The sequence below is a fragment of the Chrysochloris asiatica genome, unplaced genomic scaffold (genome assembly GCF_000296735.1).
Source record: "Chrysochloris asiatica unplaced genomic scaffold, ChrAsi1.0 scaffold00078, whole genome shotgun sequence".
NCBI lineage: Eukaryota > Metazoa > Chordata > Mammalia > Afrosoricida > Chrysochloridae > Chrysochloris > Chrysochloris asiatica.
The window spans coordinates 7204827-7220545 of NW_006408596.1; the positions used below are offsets into that span (position 1 = coordinate 7204827).

The 15719-nt window shown below is 50.2% G+C and overlaps 1 protein-coding gene across 1 annotated transcript in view; it reads left to right on the forward strand.

The window, feature by feature from the left end:
- The window catches only part of GCN1L1 (GCN1 general control of amino-acid synthesis 1-like 1 (yeast)), a 66194-nt gene that overhangs the window by 35163 nt on the left and 15312 nt on the right, over window positions 1–15719 (forward strand). Inside the window, exons 25-40 of the mRNA XM_006865450.1 lie at window positions 356–511; window positions 897–1078; window positions 4275–4355; window positions 4625–4768; window positions 5976–6103; window positions 6278–6467; window positions 6595–6665; window positions 7537–7702; window positions 8051–8245; window positions 9932–10178; window positions 10486–10607; window positions 10794–10908; window positions 11585–11764; window positions 13687–13907; window positions 15289–15357; window positions 15546–15684. Of these exons, the coding sequence (XP_006865512.1) occupies window positions 356–511; window positions 897–1078; window positions 4275–4355; window positions 4625–4768; window positions 5976–6103; window positions 6278–6467; window positions 6595–6665; window positions 7537–7702; window positions 8051–8245; window positions 9932–10178; window positions 10486–10607; window positions 10794–10908; window positions 11585–11764; window positions 13687–13907; window positions 15289–15357; window positions 15546–15684 (2406 nt within the window). The remainder of the gene's footprint in view (window positions 1–355; window positions 512–896; window positions 1079–4274; window positions 4356–4624; window positions 4769–5975; window positions 6104–6277; window positions 6468–6594; window positions 6666–7536; window positions 7703–8050; window positions 8246–9931; window positions 10179–10485; window positions 10608–10793; window positions 10909–11584; window positions 11765–13686; window positions 13908–15288; window positions 15358–15545; window positions 15685–15719) is intronic.

The following is a 15719-nucleotide window of genomic DNA, read 5'->3' on the forward strand; positions in this document are numbered from 1 at the left end:
AGGAAAAGTCAGTCCATGTAGTGTGGAAGCTGCAGGAAGTGTGGTCTAACTGGCAGGATGTGCTGCATGGATGGGGAGGCAGAACATTTACTCCTGGCGAAATAACCTTTGGTTGGGCCAGGCCTCCTCTCATTGTTACACTTTCTTGAATGTCCAGAGGGCAGCCTCTTGCCCACCTACCCTTGGGCACTGTCATGATCCACTGGGGAATTAGGTGGAGGGCGTTTTGACGTAGCAGAAGAGGTTTCTACGCCAGGGATGAGGTGCCGCCATGCTCGGCCACTCATTTGTGTGGGGCCAGGTCCTGAGCCTCTGCCTGGGTCATTCCCCATGGGACCCCTTCTCTTGGCTATAGGCACTCTGGTGAGCCATGTGACTCTGCGCTTGCTGAAGCCAGAGTGTGCTCTGGATAAGTCCTGGTGCCAGGAGGAGCTAGCTGTGGCCGTGAAGAGGGCAGTGAGCCTGCTGCACTCCCACACCATCCCCAGCAGAGTGGGCAAGAGTGAACCAGGTAAGGGGAAGGCATCCCCAGGCATCCTGAGTCTGTAGCCTTCCTGGCCTTGGTTTACTCATTTTACTTGTCTGGCAAGTGGGGGCTGGGCCAGCTGGAGGATTTCGGAGTCCAGTCTGGGTGTTCTGTGAGTCACCGTGACTGCCGTTGAGGTGAACCTCTTGTCACCGGAACCATTTCTCAGTTGTTACTCTCACCTTGTGGGCTGGGCAATAGTCATGAGAGGGGCGAGATGGGATTTAGAATTGGGCTTCCTGCTGTCTTGTCAGAGTTGTACCATGACTTCCTGTGTCAGAAAGGGGCCTCCCTCCTACCCCAGTGCCCATTGCCCTGAGGATGGGGACTAAGGCAGTGACAGCCTGGTGCCTGCTTTTTGCCCTCACAGATGCTGCGCCATTGTCTGCACCAGCCTTCTCCTTAGTCTTCCCGTTTCTGAAGATGGTGCTGACAGAGATGCCCCACCACAGTGAGGAGGAGGAGGAGCGGATGGCCCAGATTCTTCAGATCCTTACCGTCCATGCCCAGCTGAGGGCCTCGCCCAGCACCTTGCCTGGGCGGGTGGATGAGGTTGGCAGGGATCTCTACTCTCCCTAGGAGCTTCCTGGTGGGGAAGTAGAGAAGGGTGTATTTCTACCTAGAACAGCAGCTGAGGGCAGGGAGGACCAAAGTGCTCTCTTTGTGCAGCTCTCAGAGCTTCAAAGAAGCTTACATGTCTCCTCAAAACATTGAATGGTTTTGCGTGTATTTGATTTTGTGTTTGCTTGCTGTCTTAGTTATGTGGTGCTGCTATATCAGAAATACCACAAATGGATGCTTAGCATACGAATGTATTTCTCATCATTTAGGAAGCTAGGAGTCCAAATTCAGAGTGCACAGTCTAGAGGGGGAAGCTTTGTTTCTTGGCTCTGGGAGATAGACCTAGTCTCTTCAGTTTCTGCTTTCTGAGTCCTTGGAGATCTCCCTGTCTGTTGATATCTATCTTACCCTCTCTCTCTGTTGGCTTGTTTAATCTCTTTTATATCTGAAAAGCACCTGACTGAAGTCACACCACATATACCAACCCTGCCTCGTCAACATAACAAAAGAACTCATTCCAAAATGAGATTATAGTCACAGACATAAAGGTTAGGATTTGCAGTACAGAGTTTGTGGGGACATAGTTCAATCCACAACATTCCAAAACTTGTGTCTTTGCCACATGCGAGACACATACAGCTCATCACATCATTGCAAAAGTCTTAAATCAACTCCAAGTCTCAAATATCATCTTCTGAATCATCCATATCAAATATGGGTGAGACTTTAAGTGTATTCCATCCTGGGCCCAAATTCCTCTTATCTGTGATCCTGTAAAATCTAGAAAACAAGTTATCTGTTTCCAGAGTACAATGGTGTATAGTAGACACATTTCCCTAGTTTGTACAGCAGATTTTTCCAAATCTTTAAGTTCTGTTTTCATTTTGCTCAGTTCATTTTAAGTCCATTTCTTTCCTCTAGCATTTTACCATAAGCAGCAAAGAGAAACCATTCGATCCCTTTAAGATCTAGCTTAGCATTCTCATCAACCAAATACCCAAGTTGATCCCATACAAGTTTTTGACCACTGCATATAAGGGATCCCTCTCTTTCATTGTCCAATGACATGTTCTTCATTTTCTTTTAATGTTCTCTAGAACAATAGAGACTTTCTCTGTGGCTCCTTCACTTTCTTCTGAGCCCTTACCAGAGTTGCCTTTGTTCAGAATTTTCTTCAGGGCCATCTAGGCTTTTACTATTGCTGTTGTTGTTAAGTGCCTTTGAGTCCATTCTGACTCATAGTGGCCCTGTGGAGGATTTCCAAGGAGCAGCTGGTAGGTTTAAACCATCAACTTTGCGGCTCAACCTGACCATGCAGTCCAGTGCATTATCCTACAGTGCCACACCAGGACTCTGTGGTTGTTGTTAAGTGCCTATGAGTTGATTCCAACTCACAGAGAACCTGTATAGGGTTTCCGAGGAGCTGCTGGTGAATTTGTAACATTAACCTTGTGGTTCCAACTGACTTTGTGGTCCAGTGCGTTGTCCCATAGCACCACGCCAGGATTCTGTTAGGTACCCTAAAACTCTTCCAACCTCTACCCATTACCTAATTCCAAAACAACTTCCTCATTTCAGGTATTTGTTAGATTAGCACCGCACTCTCAGTACCACCTATTCAGTAACAAACAGAAATCTCTTTTCTCATAGTTTAGGGATCTGAAAGTCCAAAGTTCCAGTGCAGGCTTGAGGGGAAGGCCCTTGTTCAGCTGCTTGCTTCCTGGTTCCTTGGAGAGCTCCATGTGTCTTGGCATCCATCTTACCCATCTCTTTCTCTGCTGACTTGCTTAGTTTCTTTTATATCTCAAAAGAGAGCGACTTAGGATACACCCTACCTATAGGGTCCGTCCTCATGGCCATAATGAAGACAGCGTACTCCCAAATGGGATTATAACCACAGGCAGAGAGGTTAGGATTTACAACACGGATGTTTTGGGCACACAGTTCAGTCTGTAACACTTGAGTTCTAACTCAAGATAGCAGACTCTGACTTGTTCATGCTTATGAAATTAGGCCTCCTTCAGTTAAGAGGCTTTCTCTGTAATAAATTCCATGGTAAAAGTAATCCTTGCATATTTAAAAAATGCCAACAATATAGAAGCTAAAGAGGAAATACTACACCCCCGAGGTAACTTTTGTTAGTGTATACCCTTGTGAAAATTTTAAGCATGTGCGAAACTTAACACCCATAAGGATTGTTGTTAAGTGCTGTGAAGTCAGTACCAACTCATAGCAACCCTGTATAGAGTTTCTGAGGAATGGCAGGTGAGCTTGAACCACTGACCTTGCAGTTCAAAGAGACTTTGCAGTCCAGCACATTAACCCGCAGCGCCACACCAGGACTACCCCCATAGGGGTACTGTGGGCTTCTTCGCATGTTTGTATGCCCTGGGTCTGTTTCCATGTCATTTCCTAGGGATCCACTTGTTGATTGCCCTGGCTGTGTGGGAGTCTCCACTGTGGACACTGTCTATTGAACTCTCACTGATGGACAGTTTAACTTTCCTGGCTCTTCCCTGCTTTGAGCAGTGCTATGATAATGTACTCTTGTATATTGTTAAGTGCTGTTGAGTTATTTCTAACTCTTAGCGAATCTGTATAGCGTTTTCAAGGAACAGCTGGTGGGTTTGAACTGCCAACCTTGTGTTAGCATTTCATTGCTGATACTACAGTGCCACACCAGTATGTATGAGTGTACTTCACAAAGTTTGTGAAAAAATTTCATTATCTTTTATTCCATTTGTCCACGAACTTTTTTTTTTTTTAAAGCCCCCTCATATGTGTGCCTCACACAGCCCATGGGGGAACGGGATGGGCTTCCTGGGTCCCGTGGGATATTCTGAGGTGCCCCCTTACTAGGAGCTTCCTTTCTCCAGGCCTGCTTCAACCTCAGACAGTGGTAATCTCCCCAGAGATGGAAGAAGAATGGGGCCTCATTTTATTTTGCTTTTTTCTTTTTATAAAAATGGAGTATTTGTATGTGTGCAGGCCTTCTGCATGTCATGGTTTGTGATTCTTAGCCAGCTTCACGGTTCTTTTTTTATGTTCTGAGGGTCATGGTTGACTGAAACTGGTTCCTATGAATTTAGTGGTAAACGTACTGTGGAGCCTGAAGGCGGGAGGAGGCCTTGGTTGGCTTCTGGGCTTGGTTACATACTTTCCCTGAGCTGACTCTGCTGTGTTCTAGAATGGGCCGGAGCTGCTACCTCGAGTGGCCATGCTGCGCCTGCTGACCTGGGTGATCGGGACGGGCTCTCCCCGCCTACAGGTGATCTGGCTTTCAGCTGGCAGCTACTGTCATTTGTTCTGTGAATATAGATCTCAATGTGGGCGGGGATCCTGGTGGTCTGCCCCCCATCCCTGACTCTTGCACTTGGTCAGAAGAGCTGTTTGTTGACCTGCACAGTTCTCCTAGCCCTGCTACTCTGCCCCGGCTCTCATGGGTCTGTGGAGGGTGAGGGGTGGGTATTCTCAGTTCTTTTCCCGCTCTGAACCCTAGAGTATGAACTCAACCCCGCGGGCCAATGCTCTGTGCAGGTTCTGGCCTCAGACTCGCTGACCACCCTGTGTGCCAGCAGCAGCGGAGAGGATGGCTGTGCCTTCGCAGAACAGGAGGAGGTGGGCGTGCTGCTCTCTGCCCTGCAGTCCCCGTGTGCCAGCGTGCGGGACACCGCGCTCCGGGTAAGTGCCCACTGTCTTCGTGGTCCACTGCCATCCTCACTTGTCACTATATTCCAGTTTGAGCTCACAGTGGGCTTTTGAGAGACCATCCCTCACCCTGTTGGGAGCTGCCTCATGTCTACATCAGTGTGTCCTAGAGAGGCAGTGAGAAGGGGTCTTGGGTTGGGTCTTCCTGAGAATCAGAACAACTAATCAGTTGCAATGTATTGTTTTCTGTTTTTTCCCTTCACTTTTGAAGATGGCATCTGTGTTTTTACATGGAAGGTGGGGTGCGGTAGTTTTATAGACAGGTGTAACTGACAGGGTTAGTTCATGTTCTCAACTCACCACCTTGTACTTGACTTTTCCTTGGTGGCTTTTGGGCTCCAAACTAAAGAATCCTATTGGAGTGGTTCTCAGACGCTAGTCTGAAACTGCCTGTGGTTGACAGTTTTCACTGGTACCTAGTTAAAAATATGGAAGCTAAGGGCAAGGTGGTAATTTTTGTTAGAGCTAAATTCATTCCACCAGGGACCTACCTTTTTCAGAAAGTTTGTCTGTTTGGTTTTGAGTTAAACTTCTAAATTTTACATTTAAAAAAAAGCTCTATCACCATTGGTAGGTGCCATCGAATCAGTCATGTCTCATAGCAGCCCTTTGTACAACAGAATGAAATACTGCCTGGTCCTGCGCCAACCTCACAATCATTACTGTGTTTGAGCCCATTGTTGTAGACACTGTGTCTGTCCATCTTCTTGAGAATCTTCTTCTTTTTTGCTGACTTTCTGTTATACCACACATGATGTCCTTCTCTAGGAACTGGGCCCTTCTGATAACATGACCAAAGTATGTGAGAACAAGTCTGGCCTTCCTTACCTCTAAGGAGCATTCTGGCTATACGTCTTCCAACACAGACCTGTTGTTCTTCTGGCAGAATGACAGCAGTACTGCCAATGCACACCATCATTCCACACGAGACCAGCAGACAGTGCTGACTTGATTCCCAGCACTCCCAGTAGCCACACGGTCATTGATGACTTGCAGTGGCTGGCGGCGCTGAGGAGCTGTGTTTGCGATGATTCCGACTTGATTTTACTTTAAGTAGCCACACGTGGCCACTGGCTGCATCTTGATAGAACAGTCCCAGAGGAAGGCAAAGAGGCAGGTCAGAAGCTCTTGCTCTACAAGGCTGCAATTCACACGGCCCTGTGTGCCCCCATCTCGGCAGGGGCTGATGGAGCTCCACATGGTGTTGCCAGTGCCCGATACTGATGAGAAGAATGGCCTGAACCTTTTACGGCGGCTCTGGGTGGTCAAGTTTGATAAGGAGGAGGAGATCCGGAAGCTGGCTGAGAGGTGAGGGTTGCTGGAAGGTCTAAATTTCCTTCTTCTGTCCTCACCCCGCTGTAAGAGAGGGGCTCCAGTGCAGGTGTGCTCAGCCCACAGTGGAGGGAAAGCCGGGGTGGCCGGGTTTAGGCAGAGAAGCTGCAGGACCTTATCTAACTAGCCCCTTGCCTGGCATCTGCACAGGCTCTGGTCATCGATGGAGCTCGACCTACAGCCTGATCTCTGCTCCTTGCTGATTGATGATGTCATTTATTATGAGGCGGCTGTCAGGCAGGCGGGGGCTGAAGCCCTCGCCCAGGCAGTTGCACGCTACCAGTGGCAGGCTGCGGAAGTCATGGGCCGGCTCATGGAGATCTACCAGGAGAAGCTCTATGTGAGTACTGACAGGCTCTGGGTGGTGCCACGTGAGCTTGGATTCTGCCCGTACATAGTCCGCCTCACAGTCCTGGGGGCCAGGGAGAGCAAACTGCACAGAGCATTTATCTTCTCGTCTGTTGCAGCGACCACCCCCGGTTCTGGATGCCTTGGGACGAGTTATTTCAGAATCTCCTCCAGATCAGTGGGAAGCCAGGTATACCAGTGTGGCCCTTGTCATTCTCAGAGCTTGCCCTCGTTGGCTGGGCGGGTGCTGGGACAGCGAGGCTAGCATGACCTTGGCACCAAAGACCTGGGTTCTAGTGCTGGCGTCTGTGGGTACTGGCTGTGTGACCCTAGGTCCACTTCTCCGTTTTTTCGGTTTGTTTCTTCAGCAGCATGAAGGGTACGATAAGAGAACCTACTTAATAGCGTGATAAGAATCAACTGTAACAACAGCGTGTTAAGTGATCAGTGAATGTTAGCTCCTTTCCCTCAGTGCCTAAGAGTAGCAGTTGGAGGACTAGGGAGCAAGTGACCTTGGAAGACCCTTCCTAGAGCAGGTGTGTGGTAGACACGTGGTAGATATTGGCTCCCTGAGTGGCTGGCCTCGGTGTTCTCCATTCCGACGGAGTGATGTCTCAGCCCCTCTCGCAAGTGGGGAGTATTGCCTTTTCCCTCGAGACTATCAGCCGAGTGTGGGCCACTGATTCTTTGCCCTTGGAGCCTTCCTACCACGCTACAGTTGGAGAGAGGAATTTCACTTTGTCTTTGTAGACTGTGTTCACCTCTGAGCACATCCAGTACCTTCACCTCTCGCCTCTCCTCCTCTGACCTACCTTGGAGCTAGAGGGGTAGGCCTCACATTTACACACGGGGACACCAAGCAGAGCTGGTCTTCTGCCCTGGGCCATCCTGCCAGGGGTAAACTCGGGGCTGAGGGTGGGCCTGTTTGATAGGTTGCTTGTCCAGACTGTTGGGTAAGTAAGTACTGGCCCTCTCTTCTGATGGCCTGGAATTACTCTTATCGGTAGACTGGACACCTGGCCCGATCTCACTCCACTGACTCACTCCCACTTCTTCCCCAGGTGTGGCTTGGCTTTGGCCTTGAACAAACTATCTGAGTATTTGGACAGCTCTCAGGTGAAGCCCCTCTTTCAGTTTTTTGTCCCTGATGCCCTCAACGACCGAAATCCTGATGTGCGGAAGTGCATGTTAGATGCAGCCCTCTCAACACTCAACACCCATGGAAAGGTGAGGATTTCAGCTGGCTGAGGGGTGGAGGAAGGCCGGGCCCCCCAGGAGGCTAGGCTTAGCATTGGTGACATAGATGACTAGTGACAGGAAGCTTGGTGGGGTGTTAGCCCTGCAGTGGAAGTCTGCCATCACGCTCCTTCTCATCTGTGAGGTAATGTTGCGTTGTTACACACCTGTGGTAGTCCAGCTGGGCCCTAGCCACCCGCATGCATTGCTGGCTGTCCCCTCACGCCAGGAGACCTCTCCAGAACCAGATTTGGGGTGACTCTTGGGACAGAAGCCCTTTTCCCGAGACTCAACTGCACAGACTCTGCCTCAGGTCCCCAGGTGGGCTTGTCTTTCCAGGAGAACGTCAACTCACTGCTGCCAGTGTTTGAGGAGTTTCTGAAAGATGCACCCAATGATGCCAGCTATGACGCTGTGCGGCAGAGTGTGGTGGTCCTGATGGGCTCCCTGGCCAAGCACCTGGACAAGAGCGACCCCAAAGTGAAACCCATTGTTGCCAAGCTTATTGCGGCCCTCTCCACTCCCTCCCAGCAGGTACTTGCCACCTGGTCAGGGGTCCATGGGGCCAGTTGAGCAATTGGAGGGGCCATGCTTGGGACAGATAGTGGGACAGCGGGTGACCAGGCTCCAGATGGCTTAGCCCCCCTCTCTCATGGCACATCCAGGTTTGTGGCCCAGGGGAGCACTGTAATGGGTTTGTCATAGGCTTCTCTCTGTGTGTACCTGTCCATGTGTGCTCAGCCTCCTTGCCCAGGGTCTGTGTCTGCATCAAGACGTCTAGTTCATCTCCCTTGTGTGCGTGCTCGCTGTGTACGGACTGCTAACTAGTTCATCTCCCTCGTGTGCGTGCTCGCTGCGTATGGACTGCTAACTAGTCCAACTTCCTCATATGCGTGCTCGGTGTGTACTGTGTATGGACTGCTAACTAGTTCGGATTGTTATGGAACCCTGCTGGCATCATGGGTTGTGTGTTGAACTGTTAGCAGCAGAGTCGGTGGTTTGAATCCACCAGCTACTTCATGGGAGAAAGATGAGGCTTTCTGCTCCCATAGAGGTTTGCAGGCTAGGAAACCCTATGCCGGTCACTCTGAGTTGGACTCAACAGCACCCCCACCCCAGGAGTGTTTGTAGTGAAAAGTGAGAGTCCACAGAGGACGCCCCTGGTGAGGAGGTTCTTTACGCTGTCTCTTGTATATTTTTCTCTTTTCCAAGCTAATGGTCATTTTTTACACTTGGTGTAAGCCTTTCATTTATAACCCAGCGACTAAAATAGAAAAAGACAGGCCCCTCTTGTATCAGGCTTGTTCCTCACCCTTTCCCTGTGCTGGTGTTGTGTGTCAGGTGCCTTTTACTACAGCCTCCAAGCCATAGTGCAAAGGAATCCCCCGCCTTCACTTTTTTTTTTAATTTAAGTTTTTATTGTGAATTTTGTGATACTTTACATGGGAGAACATTAGCTTTACATTTACCCTATCATATATCGTTTCATTGCCATGGCTACAGTCCCCTCCATGCATCATCAACCAATCAAAAGGTATACCCTGCAAGCCTGCCCCTCGGTCGTCAGCACACAGCCCCTCTCCCTCTCTGGGTCTGGAGTCCCCAGCCACTCCATCTCTCCACGTCATCGTCTCTGCCTCCATCTCTGGTTTCCCCCCTTTCTCTTGATTTGGAAAAACACATTAGCAGAGGTTTTTTATGATTTGTGTTTTGAAACACCCAGACTGCTTTCATAAAATGCACAGTTGAGAAGCAAAAGTTTACAAAATTGTGGTCAGAGAAGGTATCAGAAAAGCTGACCTGCTGCGTCCCACTTGGGTACTGGAAAGTGCAAGGCTGTGCTGTTTGTATGGTGCTTCCTGGAAAGAATGTTGGCTGTGTATCTTGGCCTCAGTCTTGTGAGACTGGAAACCAGAGACATGAGCCGAATCTGTGGAGGAGCAGTACTGTGCTTGTTGCTGGAGGTGTTTCTCTGAGTGGACTGGATCTTTTCGGGCTTGCCCCCACTTTCCAAGGCCTCAGTTCTCCTCGTCTCTGGCCGATTGTAACGTGCACTCCTCTTGGAGCACGTGTCCCACATGAAGGGGTGTGCCGAGTACCAGGGCTCCTCTGAGCCCTGCGACTGGGCAGGCAGTGGCTGGGGTGGGATTGGAGACACTTAGTGATGCACAGGGACATGGCTGTGGCCGATCTGTTAGTAACACTGCTGCACCCTCTCAGGTCCAGGAATCTGTGGCGAGCTGCTTGCCGCCTCTTGTGCCGGCCATCAAGGAGGATGCGGGAGCGATGATCCAGAGGCTGATGCAGCAGTTGCTGGAATCAGACAAGTACGCCGAGCGCAAAGGGGCTGCATACGGGCTGGCCGGCCTGGTGAAAGGCCTGGGCATCCTCTCACTCAAGCAGCAGGAAATGATGGCAACGCTTACTGATGCCATCCAGGACAAGAAGAACTTCCGCCGGCGAGAGGGTGTGTGTCTCATATGTTTGCCTCATTCTCTCTGGGTCCTTGATCCTGTGGCCTGGACGCTGTCATTCGAACTCAGCACTACCGTGAGATGTCGCCTTTCTAGCCGCCAGCACCCAGCACCCAACACCCCGTGCTCGTCTGCCTCTCATCCACAGCCTGACGCTGGGGCAGCTTGGGCTGAGATATAGGCCACTGCGCCCTCCTGGGGCAGCCACATCAGTCCTGGGTATTTCTAGAGGGTGAGGAGGTAGTGGGAATGTTGCTGGTAGAGGTTCCTCAGTGGCTCCCCTCTACCCCTGCCCCCCAGGAGCCCTCTTTGCCTTTGAGATGCTCTGCACCATGCTGGGGAAGCTCTTTGAGCCATACGTAGTCCACGTGTTGCCACACCTGCTGCTCTGCTTCGGGGATGGGAACCAGTATGTGCGTGAGGTAAGTCCTGAGGCTGCAGGCAAGAGCCGGTGGGCAGGCTGGCTATATCCCAGGCCCAGTGCAGGGTGTAACACTGAGACCCCCTGAGTGCTGACTGTTGGAAGGACACCCGATGTGACATCAGCACCAGGTCCTGTGCCTCATGTTGGTGAGGAGGCCTCTGAACGTCCTTTCTCCTCCCTTGAGGCTGCAGATGATTGTGCCAAAGCTGTGATGAGCAACCTGAGTGCTCACGGGGTGAAGCTGGTGCTCCCCTCCTTACTGGCCGCCCTTGAGGAGGAGTCCTGGAGGACCAAAGCAGGTAATATCTCCCCTCCTTTCCCTCTCCCTCAGCTTTCTGTTCTGATCCAGATTGCCACAGCCCACAGCCCTTGTCCTGTGTGTGTGGCCCTCAGGCCAGGGGAAGGGCCCAGCCTCGATCCTCTGTAGTTTGTGTGCTTCCACACCAAGCGTGGGTCTGCTGACAGCTACAGCCCTTGACTTTGAAGTCCTGGGGCCTGGAAGCTGTAGAAATAGTCTCAGAAGTTCCCTGGTTCTGTGGCTCTCAAGCTTTCCCCAGTACAGCTCTGGCAGAAGACTGACTTTTATCCGGCACCTTAATATGCACCACAGGTCACGGAGCTGCCTTGTGTGGGGCAGGGTCAAGGTCTGCTGCTCTCCCACTTGACTTCTCTCTTGATCTGAAGAAGATTCTCTGTTGTTTGAAAAAAATCACAGTTCTAGGTCCACTTTCTCACTTGTGGATGGGGAAACTGAGGCCAGAGCAGTGAAATGACTTGGCCATGGATCCCTGCCAGGACTGACTCCCCACTGCTCGTCAGCTGGGCTTCCCCTGCTCAGCAGTGTCCCCTTCCCCGCAAGGAGGCCTGGAGCCTGGCCAGCAGAGGAGCGCAAGGGGTGCCCCTTTCATTGCAGCCCACCCAGGGTATTTGCAGGCCTGGGCTCGGCTGATCAGTGCTGGCTGTGTTTGTCCGCAGGGTCAGTGGAGCTGCTCGGGGCTATGGCGTACTGCGCTCCCAAGCAGCTGTCATCCTGCCTGCCCAACATTGTGCCTAAGCTCACGGAGGTGCTGACCGACTCCCACGTCAAGGTGCAGAAGGCTGGGCAACAGGCGCTCAGGCAGATCGGCTCTGTCATCAGGAACCCGGAGATCCTGGGTATGCTCCTGGCCCACCCTTGAGGGCACATAGGTCTGCAGTCATCTCACATCTAAATCCTGGGCGGCCTGATGTGGTCTGTGTGTCCACTGGTCCAGAGCAGTCTTCAGTGTCTGTCTGCTTGAATTTAGGCGTCCCAGTGGGTATGATAGGAAAAGATGAGGCTTTCTGTTCTCTCAAGATTGACAGTCTCAGAAACGCTGTATAGGGATTGCTATGAGTCTATGACACTTAACAACCACAAAATGAGTATGAAGGAGCTCTGGTAGCAGAGTGGGTTAAGCATTGGACTACTAATCACAAGGTTAGCAATTCAAACCCACTAAGCTTCTTCTTAGGAGAAAGATGTGCCATTCTGCTTTCATGAAGATTTCCAGCCTTGGAAACCCCATGGAACATTTCTACTCTGTTCTCTAGGATTACTGTGAGTCAGAATTGGCTCAACAGCAGTGACTTAGTTATCATTAGTGGGTATGAAAGGTACACTGGTGCGCAGTGGTTGACATGCTTAGCTGTGAATTGAAAGGCTCGGGTTTTGAATCCACCCAGCAGTGTTTTAGAAGAAAGCCCTGGCCATGTGTGTCTGTAATGATTGTTGTGTGATGTCAGTTCTGACTCAGAGCAGTACTCTAGGACAGTAAAACGGCCTCATAAAGTTGTAAAGGCTATATAATCTTTTGGAAGCAATCTGCCACATCTTTCTCCCATGGAATACTTGGTGGGCTTGAACTGCTGACCTTCTGGGTGTCAGTAGTACGGTAACCATTGTGCCACTAGGGTTCCTTTTCCATAAAGATTTCAAAGAAAACCAAAACCTGTTCCTGCTGTGCTGAGTCCAGCGCATACGGGACGGGAGAGCTGCCCCTGAGGGTTTCCAAGTCTGCCATCTTTACAGAAGAGATTGCCATCACTTTCTCCGGTGGAGGTCTTGGTGGAATCGAACCGCTGACCTTTTGGTTAGCAGCTGTGTGCTTTACCATGACAACACCAGACCTCCTTCATTTCAGAATTAGACCCATTGTTGCTGAGTGATTCTCAGTCATAGCACCTGTGTATAGAACAGAGTAGAACTGTCCATAGGGTTTCCACGCTTTCCATTTTTACAGAAGCAGAATGCCACATCTCTCCCTGCATTGGTTTAGCAACCGAGTGCTTAACCACCGCAGCACCGGGAGTCCGTTTTTATTCATATTACAACTTAGAAAGTCCCATGGGGCAATTCTCCTGTGACAGAAGGTGCAACTGGGTGTAGTGGGGGTGAAGGGATAACTCGGTGTGGTTTTGATTTGCATTGCCCTGATGACTAATGATGTTGAACATCTCTTCATGAGCTGGTTGGTCATTTGCATATATTCATTGGCAAAACTTCTGTTCAAATCCTGTCAATTTTTTTTTTTTTTTTTGGGGGGGGTGGGGGAGCGGCGTTGTTTTTGTAGTGGTGAAGTTGTTTTGGTGAAGTTCTCTGAGCTGGGGAAAAGACCTGCCAGGGTTTTGTCCTCTCTGAGAATTCCTTGGGCAGGGCTCGTTTGTGTTGAGTGTTTGAGACTCGTTCAGTCTGCATGTAGGTGCTCTGAGCACCTTGTGCTTCCTTACCCCCCTGGTCCAGGGGCCTTTGATGTCTCAGAACAGTTTCTTCACCAAAACACTTTGGGTTGCTACTTTAGAATGCAGTGCCTAATGCTGGCATTGCTCGCCTGTGGGGCTCAACAATGTGGTTGCTGTTCATTACCCATTGATAGTCACCACAGGTGTTGGCCAGTCACAGCTCAGCACGGTTTCCTCCACTTCCTGCTGGGGGAGAGAGCAGACTGGAACGCTTCCCAGCTGGCATCTCATAGGCAGGCCTTCAGGCCTTCTGGGGCCACTGACTAATCTCTCGAAAGACTTGTACAAATGTACCTCTCACCTGTTGGGACCCGCAGCCATTGCCCCAGTCCTGCTGGATGCCTTGACGGATCCCTCCAGGAAGACCCAGAAGTGCTTGCAGACCCTGCTGGACACCAAGTTCGTCCACTTCATCGATGCCCCGTCCCTGGCCCTTATCATGCCCATTGTCCAAAGAGCCTTCCAGGACCGTTCAACAGACACACGGAAGATGGCAGCTCAGATCATTGGCAACATGTACTCCCTGACTGATCAGAAGGTAACAGCCATAGCTTCACAGGGCAGATGCGCTGGTGTGGGTCACAGAGTCCCTGCCCGCAGCAGGTGGAGAAGGTTTGGGAAGAGAAATGGGCCATTTGGGGAGGAGTAGGGGTAGAAATTTAGGCTCTCCGGGTATCTTGCAGACAACAATGGTTCAAGTCTTTCTTAACTTTGTACTCAGGGGAGGCCCCTGTTCAGATTGAGGTAGAGGGGGGGTCCAGCGCCTCTGAGCTTTTAGGAGTGGTGCCAAAGTGCCTATTCCTTTGACCACTTGCTGTGTGCCAGGAGGAAGTGAGTCTCGAGTGGGAGATGGGCTGTATTTGTGGGTGTGTCCTTCCAAGAGCTTGTATGTGACCTGACTGACTACAACTCTGTGTCTCCAAGTGACAGAAGATAAAGACTGAAGCACTACCATGTCAGTCAGAGGACATTTAGGAAATTTTTGTTGTTAAGTACTGTCGAGTCAGTTCCAAGCCATAGTGACTCTGAGGTTTCTGAGGAGTGGATGGTGAGCTTGAACCACCGACCTTTCGGTTCAAACCAACTTTGCAGTCCAACGCATTAACCCACAGCACCACCCCAGGACTCCTTTTAGGAAATTAAGTAGTTAGAAAACCAAAATTTTTTTTATTCATAGTCCCCCAACACTATAACAATTACTGATAACGATTTTTATTATGTTCTGAATATAAACTTACTTCCAATTACAGCAAGTTGTTCATAAAACAGATTTTTAATAGCTACTCAAGGGTGCTTGAAACAGTTTATGGAAAATTGACGTTAAAACACCATGGAATTTTTCCTTGACCTTTTTGAAGCTCCTCCATTGTATATAATACACCAAGTCTGGATACCATACCTTATGTAATTCTCCCATTGGTCATATGATTGCTAAGGTTTTGTGCTATTTTAAATGATGCTGCTGAGAGCATAAAGCGTTTTCTATATTTAAAATGATTCTCCAAGGCTGAATGCTGTATCAAGAGATAGAAACATTTTAAGGTAAGGAAAACAAGAATGATAATGAAGTTGTGAAAGTGCCAGAAATTTCATTTCCTAAAGATTCAGGAGGCTAAGCAGGTCTTGGTCCCAGAGGAAGGGCGGGAGGCCGAAGCACACTAGACTGCCCTCGTTGCTCTGCTGGACCTATCTTGGGGTTCCTGGGCTCACCTTTTTGGGTCTCCTAATAGGTTTTCTTGAGTCCTACAAGGAAACAGTGGAGCAGGAGTGGCTTAGTCAGTTCTGTTTCTGTACTTTCTCCATGAGCTGATAGCTCTTCTTGGTGGGGCTCCTCTGGAGTGCTTGCTCCGTGTCAGCAGAACGTTAGGTCACATTCACCGTGGAGTGGGTCCACAGGAGTCCCTCTCGTGTTCTTGTAGGATTTGGCTCCCTACTTGCCAAGCGTGACTCCAGGCCTGAAAGCCTCCCTTTTGGACCCTGTGCCTGAGGTAAGTCTGGGGGTGTTGGGAGTTGATCATTAATTTAGCCCAGTCCCCAGAAAAAGGATTCCTGAGAATTTCCTGAAAGCAGGGTTTGTGTCTGGTATTAGGCAGCAGATATCAGGAGTCCCGTTCCAGCTCTTGTAAGGTTGTTGTGTGGCAACACATCGCCCTCCCTGCTCTCGTTTTTCTGACAGGTACGCACGGTGTCTGCAAAGGCTCTTGGGGCCATGGTGAAGGGCATGGGGGAGTCATGCTTTGAGGACTTGCTACCGTGGCTCATGGACACGCTGACCTATGAACAGAGCTCCGTGGACCGCTCTGGTGCTGCACAAGGTGAGGCCAGGGCAGGTTGGGGCAAGAGCAGGAAT